Genomic DNA, 20914 nt, shown 5'->3' with positions numbered 1-20914 from the left:
GGCACATTGAAGCATAGTGAGCGCCGTATTTTAAAAATTCAGTGGATAGTGCTAAAACAATGACATCATATCTGAGTTCTGGCATCGTTACACACAATTGCCACTAATGAGAGAGAGCCTCAAATATCACATTCATACATGAATGTCAAAGTTGGTTCCTGTTTCAGTCACTTCTTTGGTCACGTTCGTGTGGATCAAATAAAAACACCCTAATGATTGGTTGAAAGGGGTTTGGTAGTAGTTTCTAGGCGCACCGTTATGTGTCAAGAACTGCAACGCTGCTGGGTGTTTCACACTCAATAGTTTCCTGTGTGTATCAAGAATGGTCCACCACCCAAAGGACACCCAGCCAATTTGACACAACTGTGTGAAGCAGTCAAAATGGGCCAGTAGAATGGGCCAGTGGAATGCTTTTGACACCTTGTGAGTGTGTGATATGGGGGTTGGAGATGTGTTTATTTGGACATTACAAAGAAAAACTTTTAGAAACAATGGCAACACTGCCATGTTGCACAGAGCCATGCTGTTGGTAAACCACAACAGTGTCCAACTCACCTCCCCCAACTTCACTCCTTGACTTTTCGTCTACTTTTCATCTAGCCTTACTGCTCAAACACACCCAATGTAACACAAATCGGGTTTAACAGGTTTAAAAGCATTCAATACATGTTTTTGGGGGACAATCAAGTCATATATTGCTAACTAACAACAAAATAAATTGTAGTGTTTGTGATCTAGGAATAGGTAATGACTAGCCCAATGGTGTAAATGCAGATGGGCAACCCTCTCCTTCAGCCTTTTTATTTATAGCCACTGATTATTAGGGCTGGTAATTGCCAGGGACCTCACGAAACGATATGATCTCATACTCAGGTGCCGATACAATATGTATTGCAATTCTCCCGATTCTGTCACACCCCCACCTGCTCACCCTCTCCAGCGCTAGACATCGCTGGTCTACTAACCACCGGTTCTGGCAACTGATTATATGCACACCTTCTCCACATTATTACGCACACCTGGACTTCATCATCACCTTGATTACCTTCCCTTTATTTAGCCTCAGTCATCAGGCAGTATTGGTTTGTTTTCATGTTCAGTATGCATCTCCTGTTATGTTCATTTGCCTTTCATCATTGTTATTAAACTCTCATTCTGTACCTGCTTCCTGACTCTCTTCATGTATGTATTGTGATTCGATACTGCGATTTGATGTTCCAAACAAATTGCTCACTATATGTCTGCTGCAGCGAGACGTGAAAATTAGTTTTGATTAGTAACGGAACTAAAAGAGCTGAAAACACGTTGGCAGACTATTTAAAAACATAAAAAAATATCAGAGTCCTGGTGCAGGTGCAAATACAGCCGACTAGCGCTAGCTAACACTACCTATTTTTACAAATCGATACTAGCGGAGTCCAAACATCGATATAATATCATTCAAAATAATATTGCGATATGTAACTATTGATTTCCCCCTTACTACTGACGATCAGTTGGGCTACAGGTGATAATGCTTATTGCAAAACAGCATAATCTGATAATATGGACCAATATGTTATTGGGTTTAATTCTATTATATTGAGATTATGTTTTTATTTTCATTCATTTTGGAGTAGAATGTCCTTTGAAAAAGTCACCGGAACAGACGGTCTCACAGTCGTTCTACAAAACCATAACCACTGTCTCGAACAGGCCCCATCATTCACGGAGCATTCCTTCACGGCCTACTGTGATTGGCTACAGGTACACGTTCACGTGAAACCAGCATGTTTTCTTTTATTTATATACCCTGTGAACTCAGTATGGCGTTTAAAGCAACGAGCCGGTGGCATGACTGAAACTGGATACAGTTCGCGAAGTTGCGACAGGTCATTGATTTGTAGCAATTATAGAGTAACATTGCTGCAAAAGTGATATACCTACATTGTAGCCCACATATAAACGACACGGAAGAGGAGCTTTTACCGCCGAGGACCGTGCAATGGTGATTTCTGACTGGTAGACAGACGTACCCTATCACTTAATTAATTGCAAATATTTCTAACAAATTGCACAAGGTAAGCTTGTTTCTTGACTGAATAAAAATATAACTTTTGTGTTAGTTACTAACCACTCCAGTTTACAGTTTTTAGTAACCTATCCTATAACATTGAGTTCACTGTTTTTGTTCCATATTCAAAGAAGCTGAAACCAGCGGTGTATTCATTACGGAAACCGTTTAAGAACCAAACTGAGCAAAACTCGGAACTTCTATTGGACAAATTCACTTTGGTCCGTCCCCGCTTCGTTCCTTTAGGTTCTGTTTAAGAAACGTTTTGCAACCGAATGGGCTGAATGAATATACCCCTGAAAGAATAGAGCGGAGAACGAATCTAATCTGGCGTAATACTTAATGCAGGGCACGAATCTCATCTGGTATAATACTAAATACAGGACAGCATGTACGTAACACTGAGTAAATAATGGCCATATCTGTATCATTACTGTTTTGAAATCCATGTAAGTGGTTAAAGTTTAGTAGTGTAGCCAAAAAAGTCTGTCAAATTAGCTCTCGAGAACCAATGGGGGCATACAGCCAGCCCTATACAAGGCGCTAGCATTGGACTAGCCAGATATTAGCCAGAATAGGTCCGACCTGTGTATTCAGCAGTAAGTACAGCTGGAGAACCCCACAGGTCGGAACGCACTGACGCTATCAAATCGAAGATGATTAAACTAGTAGCTACTAGTTATGTTTTTTTTTTGTCCTCATACTATGTAACAGAAGCCACAGCAGCCATTTTCATTTTGGGAACGGCACGTAGAACATCGCTTTGAACCACAATGTATAGTCCAAGGGGGCGTGTTACTCTTATTAATCCAATTATAGGATATGATCGTTCAAATTGAATAATATTAGTATGTTTAACTTTCAAAATGTTCAGACGCACTCGTAAAATGTAAAAGTATTAAACTTTTTAAAATACTTACATTTAAAAATGTTCAACCCTGTAAAAGAGATTTTTATAACGTTTTCCCAAATGTTCTAATTTACCTTGTAGTTTGAAAAATTAAAGTTGAAATATTGGTGCAGTTAGGAAAACAGTGATTTCTGAAATGGTTCAAGTGGACGCTAAGACGCTAATGGTCCCGTGTGGCTCAGTTGGTAGAGCATGGCGCTTGCAACGCCAGGGTTGTGGGTTCAGTTCCCACGGGGGACCAGGGTTCAATACCCACGGGGGGACCAGGATGAATATGTATGAACTTTCCAATTTGTAAGTCGCTCTGGATAAGAGCGTCTGCTAAATGACGTAAATGTAATATTACAGTGCAGGACAGAGACCCAGCTCATCCACAGTAGTAAATGAATGTGGGCATTTGAGGCGAAATCTTTCACAGGCGCCCCAGAGCAGACAGGACAGCGGGTAAAGGCGAATGCTGTGAGTCAAGGACTGGGGCCTTTTGTGGGTGAGGTTTCACTGTTCACACACATCGTTTCTCCCTGCAACTTCAGACCTATAGGTATAATCTAACGGCCATGGTGCGCTATGAGCACAATCAAGTGAAGAAACTGTTGGCTCTGCCACTGACATGCAAAGAGACCTAGGATTGAGTCCATGTCAGCCTGCACTCTGAATTTGCTACAACGTTTTGCTGCATGGTCTTAAGTGAACACTAGGGTTGTGCCGATCTCCTCGTTATCGTCTCCGTTTTATCACAGTTGATACTCGTAATCAGATTGACTTGTGATCGGAAAACCCAGAAGTGCGCTGTAAATACAGCTGGAGAACCCCACGGGTCTGAACCTACTGACGCTATCAAATCGAAGATTATTAAAATACTAGCTACTAGTTATGTTTTTTTTGTCCTCATACTATGAACCAGAAGCCTATCACTCAGAGCGCATCTTTGTTCAAAGGTAAACGACCCCTACAGATGAAAATGCACATGATTTACTAAGTCCTATTCAATTATTAACAAAATAGGCTAATAAATAGCCTAATGCATGCATGGCTGGCTACTACCGCTTTCATTTATTCCAGACACAGATTTAGATTAAGTTAGGCTAAATCGCTTGCCCCATGTTTCACTTTCGAGCGGAGTGAAAATATTCTTTCCCGACACTTAAACTATCTACATTTTTTATTTTCTAATGATCTGTCGCTCTGTAAACATGCCTAGGCGAGAATAAATAATATCAAGCAAGCATGGGCTTGGATCACGAAATACCGACAGATGTCGTTAGAAATAGATTAGTTATATGGACAGACAAAGTAGGCATACCAAACAACGCCAACTAGTATGACAAAAACAACCATATGCCTAATGCAACGTTTACAGGAACTAAAGTGCATTAGGAAAGTATTCAGACCCCTTCATTTTTTTCAACATTTTGTTACGTTACAGCCTTATTCTAAAATTGATTCATTGAAAAACATCCCTACAATATGATGCTGCCACCACCATGCTTCACTGTAGGGATGGTATTGGCCAGGTGATGTCTGATTTCCTCCAGATGTGACGCTTGGCATTCAGGCCAAAAAGTTCAAGCTTGGTCCCCACAGACCAGAGAACTTTGGAGCTCTGTCAGTGGCCATCAGGTTCTTGGTCACATTCCTGACCAAGGCCCTTCTCCACTGATTGCTCAGTTTGGCTGGGTGGCCAGCTCTAGGAAAAGTTGTGATGGTTCCAAACTTCTTCAATTTAGGAATGATGGAGGCCACTGTTCTTGGGGACCTTCAATGCTGCAGAGATGTTTTGTTACCCTTCCCCACATCTGTGCCGTGACACAATACTGTTTCAGAGCTCCACAGACAATTCCTTCGACCTCATTGCTTGGTTTTTGCTCTGACCTGCACTGTCAACTATGGGACCTTAAATGGACAGGTGTGCCTTTCCAAATCATGTCCAATCATTTGAATTTACCACAGGTGGACTCCAAACAAGTTGTAGAAACATTTCAAGGATGATCAATGGAAACAGGATGCACATGAGCTCAATTTCTTGTCTCATAGCAAAGGGTTTTATTACTTTTGCAAAAAAAGGTATATCAGTTATTTTTTTTAAATAAATGTGTTAACATTTCTAAACCAATTTTTGCTTTGTCATTATGGGGTATTGTCTGTAGATTGAGGGGGGGAAATAATTGAATCCATTTTAGAATAAGGTTGTAACAAAAAGTGAAGGGGTCTGAATACTTTCCCAAATGCAATGTATGCTGCCTAGTCAGATATCAGAGGACTGATGACAGTGCTGCTGCCTCACCACCTCAAGACAGGACTAGCCAATCATGTGTCAAGTACATGAAATGTAGGTATGGAGACAATAAAAAAACAGCATTTCAGAAGGCTATAAATGATCACCTTCCCTTTTTTCAAATGACTGTACAAATACACCTTGAACAAGAAGGTTAGAGAATACCTTTTGGTAACTTAAACATTGATCTTATACAACACAGAGGCATGTGATGGCTGCACATAAATCGGGACCTCTGTCAGCTGAAATAGGCTATTTCCTTTCATGAAAATCAAAGACGCTATGTTTCTCTGTGACCACACATGTAGCCTACTGTTGCACAATGTTTTGTGTGCAAATTCAGCAAGAATACTGTATGCATTTCAGTAGAGAATTTGTTCTCTGGCAAACATTGTTTGAAGCAGATGTCGAATGACAATTGTTTCACCACAACTTTCTGGTATGTTTTTTTTTTTTTCCCCCTTAGTGTATTTGGCCTTTTTCCTCAAGTCCACCAGGCTGATTGAGTTTGCCATGCCGCTCTACCTGTCGAACGACGACTTCTGCTACAGGACCCCAAAGTCACTGAAACCACTACGACCCTGTCTGAACCCTTGCCTGAGGTTCAAATCCTCTGCTCCTCCTAAACAGATTAAATCAGAGGGTGCTATTCATGAGGAGAATGGGAAACCCAAAAGGCGAGTGTCCTTTGCCGACCACAATGGCCTGGCCCTCACCAAGGTGAAGGTTTATTCCTTGTTCGACGATGCCATTGACATTCCACTCAACCTCACAGATCTGTTCAGCGCTGCGCTCAAATTAACAGATGAGGACAGACTGGTGCTGGATTTCACCCAGCCCTCTTCTGACTACCTGCTCTTCCGCCAGCGTTTGGAGACCGAGCTAGTCTGCTTGGAAAACTGCATGTTGAAAAAGAGGGCACTGGCTGGAACTGTGAAGGTAAAAAACTTGTCCTTTGAGAAGTCTCTAAAGGTGCGTTTGACCTTTGACACCTGGAAAAGCTACACCGACTTGGAGTGCCATTATGTCAAGGACACATACACAGGCTCGGACCGTGACACCTTCTCCTTCGAGGTTTCCCTTCCAGCTGCACTGATACCACACGAGAAGGTAGAGTTTGCCATCTGCTATGAAGTCAATGGCCAGACATACTGGGACAGCAACCAGGGCCAGAACTACAGGATTATCCGGTCTGCTCTGAAGAGTGATGGCCAGGGTAGCTTCAGCAGTACCCAGCAGATGCACTCCTCTGATTTGGGAATTCACTTCGATCACTACGGTAGTCCCAGGTGCTCCCATGGGATCTGCCCAGAGTGGCCAAGATATTCAGGATATGAGGAGATTCGACCTTACTACTGAAAAAAAAATAAAAAAATCATACTTAAAGGGATACTTCAGGATTTTGGCAATGAGAGTCGTATTAATTCGTAGATACCATTTGTCTCTGCGTGCAGTTTGAAGGACGTTGCTAACTAGCGCCAGCGCAATTGCTAACTAGCGTTAGCCCAATGACTGGAAGTCTATGCGTATCTGCTAGCAGATACCCATAGACTTTGTCACTGTGCTAATGCTAGTTAGCATTGGCTCGCAAAACTACCTCTAACTTCCTTCATACTGGACACAGACATAAAAACATCTATGGGGAAGTAGATAATGGGCCTCATTGCCAAAATCCCAAAGTATCCTTTTAAAGTGTGTTTTTGTTCAAAGGGCTGTTCCAGATCAGTTGTGAAATTTTTTAATTTCTTTTAAAATTCACTCAACAGGAGGCCAGTCTTGCCATGCTCGGTGGAACAAAAGCAATAAGAAAAAGAAAGGGGGTGTTATAAGGATATTAAGGTTTTTGGATGGGGGCTATATACTCTCTGTGGATGATCATAACTTCAATGCTCAGATGGGACATTTTACTGATTGCATGACCGGTTTAATAAACAGAAATTTCTCAGTGTAGGTGTTTACTGGACCATCTATCTTTTGTATCTTATCTATGTGTTGAGATGAGCCATTGTTGACTCAACAGGAAAATTACACTAACTGGTAAGCCTAATTAATATAATATCAATGTAGCCTATTGAATATGAAATATATTTTTTTATCACAAAAAGCAACAAAACAAGAGATTATGCAAAACAACTATCTCATGAAAGAGAAAAGAGCTATGGCTGATCTAGTTAAAAAAAAAAAACTACTTGTATAGCTTTTCACTTATGATGATCTGTATGATGCACATAACATGTATAAATGTCTGAATAATTGGAAGAACAGTGTTTCTAATTATGGATGTCAAACTCAGTGATTTAAATAATCTATTTGGAAACCAAACGTCCATGTCCTCAAGTCACATTTCTTGAGTTCTTTAATTTGATGTCTGTTAAGTAATAGACCTCAGAATTGAAATGGGGCCTTTAAGTCACTTCAGGATTTGCACCATACGTTTGTACAAAGTTCATTCTGGTGTGGTTGTGTGTTAATTCCTTCCATTTTTAAAGGAGGGAACGGTAGGAATTAATTTGGGACTCAACTTTAGAAATGCACATTTCTGTTTGCTCATGTTTTCATTTACTCCAATTGAAATGTTTTACTGTGTTCACTATGCTGCTTGATGTAAATAAGTCATTGGATATGTTTTTAAAAACAAGTATTAGGATGGATTTTGTAGGTCAGATAAATTATCTTTTTAAGACGCTGTATTATATTGATTCTGAAAACGTGAAATAAATGTTCAGAGCTCAAGAATATTTTGTTAGTTTAAACTCTTTGAAGTACAGAGGTGGTATTATTACTGTTGGTGATATGAAAAGCTTTTTGATTACAAATCGGTAAATGATAATGGGTATCCTTTGAAGCAACCTATATCTACTCAGGGTTTTCTAAAAACTAACCAGCTTCAGTTAGCTTCACATTCCAGCTCAGGCTTCATCCTTAATACGACAGTGGATATTGCTCGTCCGCCTGCCGCTAACTTAAGCAGGCTTGTAACTGCTCATGCATGTCGCACATGGCTACAAGTATGGTTAACTACATATGTGGAGTGTCTGAAAGTGGGTGTGTCAACAAGTGGGAGGATCAACAGCAATTATATCAGCACTCTGTAATTAGACGGTTTTGATTGAGGGTGTTTTTCGTTTCTTAACATATTTATTGGTCAGTTCCCGACTGAAACAAGACTGGGAGATCTAAGACACTCTTCTTGATAGAGAATCATACTGTGCCATTTGTTAACAAAACACACAAACACCTCACTTAGTCTTAATAGTAATGTTGATGTCAGTTATTAGTCTACCGGTTTACAATTTATAATATCAGATCAAGAATAGACTGAGTTTCAGAAGAAAGGTATTTTTCTGGCCATTTTGAGCCTGTAATCGAACCCACAAATGCTGATGCTCCAGACACTCAACTAGTCTAAAGAAGGCCAGTTTTATTGCTTCTTTAATCAGAACGACAGTTTTCAGCTGTGCTAACATAATTGCAAAAGGGTTTTCTAATGATCAATTAGCCTTTAAAATAAGCTTGGATTAGCTAACACAACATGCCATTGGAACACAGGAGTGATGGTTGCTGATAATGGGCCTCTGTAAGCCTATCTAGATATTCCATAAAAAATCAGCCGTTTCCAGCTACAATAGTCATTAACAAGGTCTACACTGTATTTCGGATCAATTTGATGTTATTTTAATGGACAAATGTGCTTTTCTTTCAGAAACAAGAACATTTCTAAGTGACCCCAAACTTTTGAATTGTATGTATGGTACCAGTCAACAGTTTGGACAGAGGTACTCATTCAAGGGTTTTTCTTTATTTTTACTATTTTCTACATTGTAGAATAATAGTGAAGACATCAATACTATTAAATATTGCATATGGAATCATGTAGTAACCAAAAAGGGTTCAAATCCAAATATATTTGAGATTCTCCAAATTAGCCACCCGTTGCCTTGATGGCATCTTTGCATACTCTTGGCATTCTTTCAACCAGCTTCACCTTGAAGTCACCTTGAAAGCGTTTCAATTAACAGGTGTTCCTTGTTAAAAGGACATTAGTGGAATGCATTTCCTTAATGTGTTTGAGCCAATCAGTTGTGTTGTGAAAAGGTAGGGGTGGTATACAGAAGGTAGCCCTATTTCTAAAATATCAAGTCCATATGGCAAGAACAGCTCAAATAAGCAAAGAGAAACAACAGTCCATTACTTTAAGACATGAAGGTCCGTCAATATGAAACATTTCAAGAACTTGGAAAGTTTCAAGTGAAGTTGCAAAAATCATCAAGCGCTATGATGAAACTGGCTCTTATGAGGACTGCCACACAAAAGGAAGACCCAGAGTTATCTCTGCTGCAGAGAATAAGTTCAATAAATCAAAACAAATGTATTTATATAGCCCTTCTTACATCAGCTGATATCTCAAAGTGCTGTACAGAAACCCAGCCTAAAACCCCAAACAGCAAGCAATGCAGGTGTAGAAGCTCGGTGGCTAGGAAAAACTCCCTAGAAAGGCCGAAACCTAGAGAGGAATCAGGCTATGAGGGGTGGCCAGTCCTCTTCTGGCTGTGCCGAGTGGAGTGTTCAAATGTTAATAAATGACCAGCATGGTCAAATAATAATAATCACAGTAGTTGTCGAGGGTGCAACAGATCAGTACCTCAGGAGTAAATGTCAGTTTGCTTTTCATAGCCGATCATTCAGAGTATCTCTACCGCTCCTGCTGTCTCTAGAGAGTTGAAAACAGCAGGTCTGGGACAGGTAGCACGTCCGGTGAACAGGTCAGGGTTCCATAGCCGTAGGCAGAACAGTTGAAACTGGAGCAGAAGCACGGCCAGGTGGACTCGAGACAACAAGGAGTCATCATGCCAGGTAGTCCTGAGGCATGGTCATAGGGCTCAGGTCCCCTGAGAGAATTAGAGAGAGCATACTTAAATTCACACAGAACACTGGAGAAATACTCCAGATATAACAGACTGACCCTAGTCCTCCAACACATAAAGTGCTGCAGCATAAATACTGGAGGCTGAGACAGGAGGGGTCAGGAGACACTGTGGCCCCATCTGATGATACCCCCGTACAGGGCCAAACAGGCATGATATAACCCCACCCACTTTGCCAAAGCACAGCCCCCACACCAAAAGAGGGATATCTTCAACCACCAACTTACCATCCTGAGACAAGGCCGAGTATAGCCCACAAAGATCTCCGCCACGGCACAACCCAAAGGGGGGCGGGGCGCCAACCCAGAGAGGAAGACCACGTCAGTGACTCAACCCACTCAAGTGACGCACCCCTCCTAGGGACGGCATGGAAGAGCACCAGTAAGCCAGTGACTCTGCCTCTGTAATAGGGTTAGAGGCAGAGAATCCCAGTGGAGAGAGGGGAACCGGCTAGGCAGAGACGGCAAGGGCGGTTCGTTGCTCCAGTGCCTTTCCGTTCACCTTCACACTCCTGGGCCAGACTACACTCAATCATAGGACCTACCGAAGAGATGAGTCTTCAATAAAGACTTAAAGGTTGAGACCGAGTCTGCATCTCTCACATGGGTAGGCAGACAATCCCATAAAAATGGAGCTCTATAGGAGAAAGCCCTGCCTCCAGCTGTTTGCTTAGAAATTCTAGGGACAATTAGGAGGCCTGCGTCTTGTGACCATAGCATACGTGTAGGTATGTACAGCAGGACCAAATCGTAAAGATAGGTATGTAATGCTTTGTAGGTTAGCAGTAAAACCTTGAATTCAGCCCTTGCCTTAACAGGAAGCCAGTGTAGGGAGGCTAGCACTGGAGTAATATGATCAAATTTTGGGGTTCTAGTCTGGATTCTAGCAGCCGTATTCAGCACTATTTGAAGTTTATTTAGTGCTTTATCCGGGTAGCCGGAAAGTAGAGCATTGCAGTAGTCTAACCTAGAAGTGACAAAAGCATTGATTAATTTTTCTGCATCAATTTTGGACAGAACATTTCTGATCTTTGCAATGTTACATAGATGAAAAAAAGCTGTCCTTGAAACAATCTTGATATGTTCGTCAAAAGAGAGATCAGGGTCCAGAGTAAAGCCGAGGTCCTTCACAGTTTTATTTGAGACGACTGTACAACAATCAAGATTAATTATCAGATTCAACAGAAGATCTCTTTGTTTCTTGAGACCTAGGACAAGCAAACTTGAGTTACCAGCCTCAGAAATTGAAGAAATTGATGCTTCACAGAATTCAAGTAAAAGACATCTTAACATCAACTGTTCAGAGGAGACTGTGAATCAGGCCTTCATGGTCAAATTGCTGCAAAGAAACCACTACTAAAGGACACCAATAAGAAGAGACTTGCTTGGGCTGAAGAAGGTTAAACCAAAGCCTTATACCTTTTAAAGGCTTAATAAATTATGTTATGATGAACTGTAAGGTCTCGTCTTCAGGAGACTGTGTGTGTGTTAACCTGTTTTTGAGTGTTGTGACCTTCAGACACTATCAGAAGGCGTCTACGTTCAGATTCCTCCTGTCTGGATCCCACCGTGGTTATCTGGTTTTCGAGAACACAAGGCTGCCACCGACCTGATGAAACCAGCCACCTGTCAGAAGATGCTTACACTCGTTCACATCGTTATGGCTCTATACTTGTGATGAAAGGTCCAAGTTTTGGTCAAACCCACTTCTGAGTTTTTACTTGCTGGTAAGATGGTTCCTGCTGTCGGGGAGGTTAGATTTATTAAAATGTTGTTGTTAGAGAAAGTTACGTAAGGGGGATTGGGGAGGCTATATGAGTTACAGGATGTCTTAGACTTTTTTGCATTACTTGGGAGAGAACTATCATATACTGTATTCTATCAACTTCTGCCTACAATTGTATTACTAAAAGGAGTATATTACTCCTTAAACAAGAGTCTGTGTTTCCTTTCCATTACTAATGTATGTTTGATAATTATATAGACCTGATCATTTGTTGAAGAAATTGACCAACATTTTGACGAACTAGCCAGGAGTCAGTGACCACATCGCTGGACTGACCATTGATCCACGTCAAGCGCTACAAAATTTGAAGGTAAGCAGATGCCTGTTATATCTAAAGTCTGTAATTATCTATAGCACGTTGTGGTTAATGAGTCATTCTGGCAAGTAAGTGGCGCCTCGCTATTACATTTTTATGAACCTACATTTCTTTGTAATAGTGGAATAATTGTTACACAACCCGTGGGAGGAAGCACAGACCACATAGGTGGAAATAGGTTATACGTTCCTGGGTTAAATGTTTATTATTGTGAGACTTGGTGAGCGGATTTAAGGCGAAATTCCAAGTATAAACACCGATTGTTGAGATTATTCTGATAAGGTATTCTGTAATTGTTCTATGTATCATGTCTTCTGTGTGGTATGATTGGATGGTGGGACATTTAAATCAGGAGTTCGTTATAAACAATATAATGCCTGTGTATTTGAATTAGCTGAGTGGACATTTGGATCAGATGCTGGAAGAGTTGCCTGTGGGGGTACAAAACTTAATACATACATCCTTGCTGTATTAGGAAATGGACCTACCCGTGTGTTACTGACCCATGTTATTTTAAAAAGAAATAGTGTTGAAGTAATAGTTTCTCCCTTGGAAGGAAAAGATTATCACAGAGATCCCAGGATTGTTGTGGAGGTTAAATCATCTTGAACCATTTACTATTTCGTGGTTGCTCCATATTTATTTTATTATTTTTTAATTAAAAAAATTCACCTTTAATTAAGAAGGTAGGCTAGTTGAGAACAAGTTCTCATTTGCAACTGCGACCTGGCCAAGATAAAGCAACGCAGTGTGACACAGATAACAACACAGAGTTACACATGGAGTAAACAATAAACAAGTCAATAACACAATAAACAAGTCAATGACACAGTAGAATAAAGAAAGTCTATATACAGTGTGTGCAAAAGGCATGAGGAGGTAGGCAATAAATAGGCCATAAGAGCGAATAATTACAATTTAGCAGATTAACACTGGAGTGATAAATTAGCAGATGATGATGTGTAAGTAGAGATACTGGTGTGCAAAAGAGGAGAAAAGTAAATAAAATAAAAACAGTATGGGGATGAGGTGGGTAGATTGGGTGGGCTATTTACAGATGGACTATGTACAGCTGCAGCGATCGGTTAGCTGCTCAGATAGTTGATGTTTAAAGTTGGTGAGGGAAATAAAAGTCTCCAACTTCAGCGATTTTTGCAATTCGTTCCAGTCACTGGCAGCAGAGAACTAGAAGGAAAGGCGGCCAAATTAGGTGTTGCTTTGGGGATGATCAGTGAGATATACCTGCTGGAACGTGTGCTACGGGTGGGTGTTATCGTGACCAGTGAACTGAGATAAGGCGGAACTTTACCTAGCATAGACTTATAGATGACCTGGAGCCAGTGGGTCTGGCGATGAATATGTAGCGAGGGCCAGCCGACTAGAGCATACAGGTCGCAGTGGTGGATGGTATAAGGTGATATGGTAACAAAACGAGTGGCACTGTGATAGACTGCATCCAGTTTTCTGAGTAGAGTGTTGGAAGCTATTTTGTAGATGACATCGCCGAAGTCGAGGATTGGTAGGATAGTCAGTTTTACTAGGGTAAGTTTGGCGGCGTGAGTGAAGGAGGCGTTGTGAAATAGAAGGCCGATTCTAGATTTTTATTTTGGATTGGAGATGTTTAATATGAGTCTGGAAGGAGAGTTTACGGTCTAGCCAGACACCTAGGTATTTATAGTTGGCCCCATATTCTAGGTCGGAACCGTCCAGGGTGGTGATGCTAGTCGGGGGGGCGGGTGCGGGCAGCGAATGGTTGAAAAGCATGCATTTGGTTTTACTAGCGTTTAAGAGCAGTTGGAGGCCATGGAAGGAGTGTTGTATGGCATTGAAGCTCGTTTGGAGGGTAGTTAGCACAGTGTCCAAGGAAGGGCCAGAAGTATACAAAATGGTGTCGTCTGCACTCAGTGCAGTGGGCAGCTGGGAGGAGGTGCTCTTGTTCTCCATGGACTTTACAGTGTCCCAAATCGTTAGAGCTACAGGATGCGAATTTCTGCTTGAAAAATCTAGCCTTTGCTTTCCTGACTGACTGCGTGTATTGGTTCCTGACTTCACTGAACAGTTACATATCGTGGGGACTATTCGATGCTATTGCAGTCCGCCACAGGATGTTTTTGTGCTGGTCAACGGCAGTCAGGTCTGGAGTGAACCAAGGGCTATATCTGTTCTTAGTTCTCCATTTTTTGAACGGGGCATGCTTATCTAAGATGGTGAGGAAATTACTTTTAAAGAATGACCAGGCATCCTCCGACGGGATGAGGTCGATATCCTTCCAGGATACCCGGGCCAGGTCGATTAGAAAGGCCTGCTCGCAGAAGTGTTTTAGGGAGCGTTTGACAGTGATGAGGGGTGGTCGTTTGACCGCGGACCCATAGCGGATACAGGCAATGAGGCAGTGATCGCTGAGATCCTGATTGAAAACAGCGGAGGTGTATTTGGAGGGCAAGTTGGTCAGGATAATGTCTATGAGAGTGCCCATGTTTACGGATTTAGGCTTGTACCTGGTGGGTTCCTTGATGATTTGTGTGAGATTGAGGGCATCAAGCTTAGATTGTAGGACTGCCGGGGTGTTAAGCATATCCCAGTTTAGGTCACCTAACAGAACGAACTCTGAAGTTAGATGGGGGGCGATCAATTCACAAATGGTGTCCAGGGCACAGCTGGGAATGGAGGGGGGTCGATAGCAGGCGGCAACAGTGAGAGACTTATTTCTGGAAAGGTTCATTTTTAAAAGAGGATGATTATACAGAATGATTATTTTACACCACCCATACATTACATGGTATTCAGTTGTCACTTACTTATCACCCTGCTTTAAATGAATTTATGCAAGTTAAGGGACAGATTATACACATATAGGGTTATTTTGCATTAATTTATCTATATTCACATTACACGCAGAGCCTAATTAAAAAATAAGAACATTTTTGTTTATATGGCAGACGGGAGGTCAGAGTTGTCTGAGGGGCCGCTCGCAATGAAACCTGCCACCCCTCTACAGTTTTTAATTGGGAAATACCCCACTATAATAAAATACTTAACCTCAGCTTTCAGCTTTAAAGACGCCACTGAATATAGATGACCTACAGATGGGTTATTTAATAAAACCAAATATCAACATGTGCAGGACATCGTGAAAAGAAGGCAGGAAAATAAGACCAAGGGAAAGAGGAAAATTAAAAAAATCCACCCTGTTTTCTGTGACTGCTTGGTCGATGTTAAAAACTGAGGGTAACTGTTATGAGAATTTTGTTATCAATGTTCATAAACTTCAATTAATCTACTCAGTCTGCAACCCAGAGTTTGTAAGATTCTGGTTGAATGAAGCAGACAAGAGTCCCAGCTTACAAAAATCAACGTGTTTATTCACGAGAATGTTCTGAAGTCCATTATACAAAGACATCCATTTTATAGCTGCGCACATACTTCCACACAAACAGTAGGTATCCTACGCACATACTTCCACACAAACAGTAGGTATCCTACGCACATACTTCCACACAAACAGTAGGTATCCTACGCACATACTTCCACACAAACAGTAGGTATCCTACGCACATACTTCCACACAAACAGTAGGTATCCTACGCACATACTTCAACACAAACAGTAGGTATCCTACACACATACTTCCACACAAACAGTAGGTGAGTTTTATCCTTCTCCATAGTTCTCACCACTGTATCACTACCCAGCCGACAGTTACATTCCCCCGAGATTAGGGAAACCTTAAGAAGTACTCCCTATGCCCTCATAAATTCCTCAGAGGCCTAGCCAGGTCGGTCCAAACACAGTTTAACTGTTCTCGGTATCTTTCTTCGGCCCTCACATACAAGTTCAAATCCTGAGCTACGCCTTGCTCAGACAGTCTGTGTTTTTCCACTATACAGATACATTGTTTAACCTAATTCTGACTAAAACTACACACATCATTAGATTATAATTGTATGATTCTAATCAATTTCATACAATTATAAGGTTTCAGAGTGGAATTATTTAAGCATTATCTTTCAACATTTAAATTATTTTATCAGTAACCTATTCTGGACTCAACAGAAAGCTACCTGTTTGAAAAAGGAATTGACAAAGATGAAAGACCCTGCCTCCGTCAAGACAGAAGTTTCCTCTAGAATGCAGTGCTCCACCACACCCTCCCTACTGCAGAGATAGGTTTAAAGGAATTTATCCACTACTCGCAAACAAACTAGTAGCTCCAGGCGATAATTCTTCTCCACCACCGGCACCAGGTAGAATGTATCAAGAACTAGGAGATGTATGGAAAGATGCCAAGACACAATCAACACCTCTCTATCCTGGAGTTACCATGGCAAAGGACCTCATGGCAGCTCAAGAAAAGAAGGTGCAGAGAGAAATGGATAAAGCTGTTGACAAAATCAGACGACATTGTGATGATGAAGACCGAGACAAAAGGATAAGTGGAAGTAACTTAACAAAGGAAGAGAATAGGAGATAAGACGAGAGAGAGCGGAAAGTGAAGAAAGAGCAAGAAGTGAACAATACATAAGACAGTGGGAAGAAAAGAGAGAGAACGTGAACAATTGAAAGAACATGAAAGTGGAGCTGAAATTGAAGAAGGCGAGTTTCCCGATAGTCTGAAGGACTCTCATGCGTGTGCTGCCGGTTCACAGAGTATGCAGCAAAAGGAGTTTTGGGGACTTGGACACAGCGAAACAATTGCCCCGCATCACTGCAGAGCCTGGAAAAAGATGAAGACTGAAGAAAAAGCAAGGAAGACTGGCCTTGAGACACAGCTCAAGAAGGCCCAGCTAGCCCAACTGGACACAGGAAATACCAACAATCTAATGGTGGCTGTAACAAAAGCTGCCCTAGAGCAGCAGCAGCCTCCTCCACTGCCCGCTCCACAGTTTACCCAAGCACCTGCTACTCCGTTCCCTCCAAGGTGGAAGATCAGCCTACACTGGACAGCCACAACCTGCTTTTCTCAGACTCAACCAATGAATGGTTGACAATATGGATGGCCCCAACAGCCTCCTGTGACAAACCAGCCGTGGTTCCCACCGCAGAATAAGCAACAGTAGGAATTCCCTGACCCCCTTCTCCAGTGTCACCAGTACATATTTCCGGATGGTACCAAAGAACCAATCATTACTATGAAGGTCAACGATCAAGAGGTACCATTTTTAATAGACACTGGAGCTCACACCTCCTGCATTGGATCTACAGGCCAACACCTCGGCCTGGGACTCACATCTAAGTCAGTGAGGGCGATGGGAGTTGCTGGGATATCTCAAAAGCTGTACTGGACTGAAGATACAACAATTGGCCTGGGGGAAGGTAATACTATTAAGGCTCCCTTTCTGAACTCTCCGGCCACTCCTGTTAGCCTACTGAGTAGAGACATTTTCCTGACCAAGTCCAATGCGATTCAAAGGCCCGACCTGACCTTTATGATGAATCTCTTGAGCTCCCTGATGTTACTCTCTTTGTTGACGGCTCTGCCTTTATTGATAGGGAGACTGGTAGGAAACATGCAGGGTTTGATATTGTCTCACTGGATAGGTCATTGTTGATTGAACAGCCCTTGCCTGAACATTGCTCAGCACAACAAGCTGAGCTTCTAGCACTTACTGAAGCATGTCAATTAGGTAGTGGTTTGAAGGTTAACATTTATTCTGACTCTGTATATGCCATTGGTGTTTGCCTGTCTTGGATAGGGGTTTTGGAAAGGTAGGAACTTTGTTAATGCGTCTGGTACCCCTATTAAACACCATTTACAGATAGAAGCCTTGCTTGCAGCTATGTTGCTTCCTGCCAAGTTGGCTATTAAGGTCCTTGCCCACACAGGTAACACTGACAGTGTTAGTTTGGATAATGCAGCTGCTGATGCTGCTGCTAAGAATGCTGCTTCCCGCTGCCATACTCATGCTGTTCTGCTTGCCTCCCCGTGTACGTCTGAAATCACTGATCTGGACCAACACCAGGCTGCGGATGCACTTAATCACCCTTTGTGGGAGTCTAGAGGCTGCTCCAGAGGCCCTGATGGCCTGTGGAGGCAATCACTCTCTGGAAAACCAGCTCTGCCTTTTGTCTCCTCTGTGTCACCTGAAATTTGCTAAATAAATGTAGTACATGCATGCAATACTACATTGGTAAGGGTACCCCTCTGAAACCAGGGAAATTTACAGCGCCGGCCCGCCCGTTCACCCATTTAGCTATGGATTTCATAGACATGGCTGAACGAAATGAAAGAAAGACATACTGCCTGGTAATAATTGACCGCTTTACCAGGTGGGTTGAAGCATTTCAAACCGTGCACTGTGATGCTAAAACGGTAGCAAAACTTTTGGTAAGGAAAGTTTTCTCCGCAGACAATGGCACCCATCTCAAAGGAGATGTGGTTGCACAGGTGGCTGCCCAATTGGGGATAGACCAGAGGTTTGTTTGTAACGGGATTACTGAGAGGGCTAATCGAACCATAAAAGGGGGGCTTGCCAAAGCATGCCAATCCACAGGGAAGTCATGGGTAGAGTGTCTCCCCTTAGTCTTGATGAAAATGCACGATAGTATAAACCGCGGAACAGGGCTTAGCCCAGATGAGCTCTTAACTGGCCGTCCAATGAACGTTCAGACACAGACGAATGACTCCAAAACTAACTGACCTGACTGCTCTGGATGATGATTTGAACAAATATATGAAGGAACTAACCCATGCTGTTAGGTCTTTGTATTCCCAATACAGGAAGGCCCAGGAAGTTCCAGAACAGGGCGACCCAGACAGCCTACCTGTTGATGTTGGAGAATGGATCAAGCTGAAGTTCCACAAGAGAAAATGGAACCACCCCAGATGGATGGGCCCATACCAGGTCATCGCAGCAACACCAAGAGCAGTGAAGGTCCAGGAGCGCCAGGGATGGCACCACCTATCACACTGCCAGAAGACGTCCCAACCATCCTAACAGATAAGAGTGCACATCCAGACCCAGATGTTATTACACATGACCACTATGGTCACATTGTTAAAAATAAAACTTGGGGTAAACCTTTAAGGTACATGTTTTTGGTGCTTCTTATTCTGTACCAGCAGTCTCTGCTCAAAGGAATAGAGATCCAGGAGAACCAATTGAAAACCAGTAATCAATGGGTAAACACGGTCCAAAATCTGAGTAGACGAGCCACGCCTAGTGGTTTGTAGTTGTTTTGAAAACCCCTCAGAGTCAGAGTGAGTTGTTCGGATCAGTTGTCATAGGTGATTGGATTAACAACATCACCTACTCCATGCAGGCCCATATGAATTTGACTATTGCTGGTTTTGCCCTCATTTCCACTGATGTTCAGAATCTTAAAGCTGTTACAGCCAGGCATAGCTTGGCATTAGACTATATCCTAGCTAAGGAGGGGGGATATTGCAGGGCCCTAAATTCTATTTCTGCCACGGAATGTGTTATGCTTCTCCCTGACTCCTCTGATAATATGACAAGAGATTTTGAAAGAATTAACAGTTGGCTGACACCTACACCCCCACAGGAGAAGACTCCTGGTTCCCGTTTGGGTGGTTGAAAGATAAACTAGGAAATGTTGGTTTTAAGTTGTTTTCCATTTTAGTCACATTATTGGCCCCAGTGCTTGTTCTGCTGATTTGCATTTGTGCATTCTGTGCAGCTGGCAAATGTGTACTTCATAAGGCTATGCCAGGCATGTTTATGCTTCAAGTTCCTCATCCCCCAGAACCTTATTGTTTATCCTTAATCTCCTGAGGATTGCTTGCAATCTAATACACCTTTTATGGATGATTCTTATAATTACTATGTTGAGTTGGTTTACTTTTTTTGAGGTCTGGTGGCCTCAAAGGGGGAATGAAGAAGGTTAAACCAAGGCCGTATACCTTTTAAAGGGTTAATAAATGATGTTATGATAAACTGTAAGGTCTCCTCTTCAGGAGACCTCTGTGTGTGTTAACCTGTTTTGAGTGTTGTGACCTTCAGACACTATCAGAAGGCGTCTACATTCAGACTCCTCCTGTCTGGATCCCACCGTGGTTATCTGGTTTTCTGAGAACACAAGGCTGCCACAGACCTGATGAAACCAGCCACCTGTCAGAAGATGCTTACACTCGTTCACATTGTTATGGCTCTATACTTGTGATGAAAGGTCAAGTTTCGGCCAAATTCATCTTGCTGTCAGTGGGAGGTTAGATTTATTAAAATATTGTTGCTAGGGAAAGCTACGTATGGGGGATTGGGGAGGCTATATGAGTTATAGGATGTCTTAGACATTTTTCAGAACTTAGGGAGAACTATCATATACTGTTATACAATACTCTGTATCAACTTCTGCCTAAAATTGTATTACTAAAAGGAGTATTTTAATACTTAGAGTCTGTGTTTCCTTTCCATTACTAATGTATGTTTGATAATTATATAGACCTGATTATTTGTTGAAGAAATTGACCAACAGGGCCAAGAAGCACAAGCAATGGACATTATACCGGTGGAAATCTGTCCTTTTTTTGGTTCCAACCGCCGTGCCTTTGAGACGCAGAGTACCGTAGGTGAACGGATGATCGCCGCATGTGTGGTTCCCACTGTGAAGCATGGAGGAGGAGGTATGATGGTGTGGGGGTATCTAATCGCAATACATATAGAATTGTGAGATTCACAATACATATCGTATC

At 42.1% G+C, this 20914-nt stretch overlaps 1 protein-coding gene across 5 annotated transcripts; it reads left to right on the top strand.

Moving 5' to 3' along the window:
• Positions 1 to 1778: 1778 nt before the first annotated feature.
• LOC129814024 (protein phosphatase 1 regulatory subunit 3B-like) lies at positions 1779 to 20611 on the top strand. Of its 5 annotated transcripts, none has more exons than XR_008753221.1 (3): positions 1779 to 2060; positions 8942 to 12258; positions 18962 to 20611. XR_008753221.1 is itself a non-coding variant. In XM_055866769.1 (2 exons), exon 2 carries the CDS (start codon positions 5752 to 5754, stop codon positions 6595 to 6597), a length of 846 nt encoding a protein of 281 aa, XP_055722744.1. In that variant the 5' UTR covers positions 1786 to 2060; positions 5705 to 5751; the 3' UTR covers positions 6598 to 8608. The 5 variants fall into 5 exon arrangements, 1 of the variants encoding a protein (XP_055722744.1); XR_008753223.1 differs by having other exon boundaries at positions 1783 to 2060; positions 11369 to 12258; XR_008753224.1 differs by lacking the exon at positions 1779 to 2060 and having other exon boundaries at positions 8623 to 11889; positions 12147 to 12258.
• The last annotated feature ends 303 nt before the right edge of the window (positions 20612 to 20914 follow it).

Source organism: Salvelinus fontinalis, chromosome 2 (assembly GCF_029448725.1).
Source record: "Salvelinus fontinalis isolate EN_2023a chromosome 2, ASM2944872v1, whole genome shotgun sequence".
NCBI classification, from domain to species: domain Eukaryota; kingdom Metazoa; phylum Chordata; class Actinopteri; order Salmoniformes; family Salmonidae; genus Salvelinus; species Salvelinus fontinalis.
Note: the sequence above shows the minus strand (reverse complement) of the source record. Positions and strands in the feature narration are given on the sequence as shown.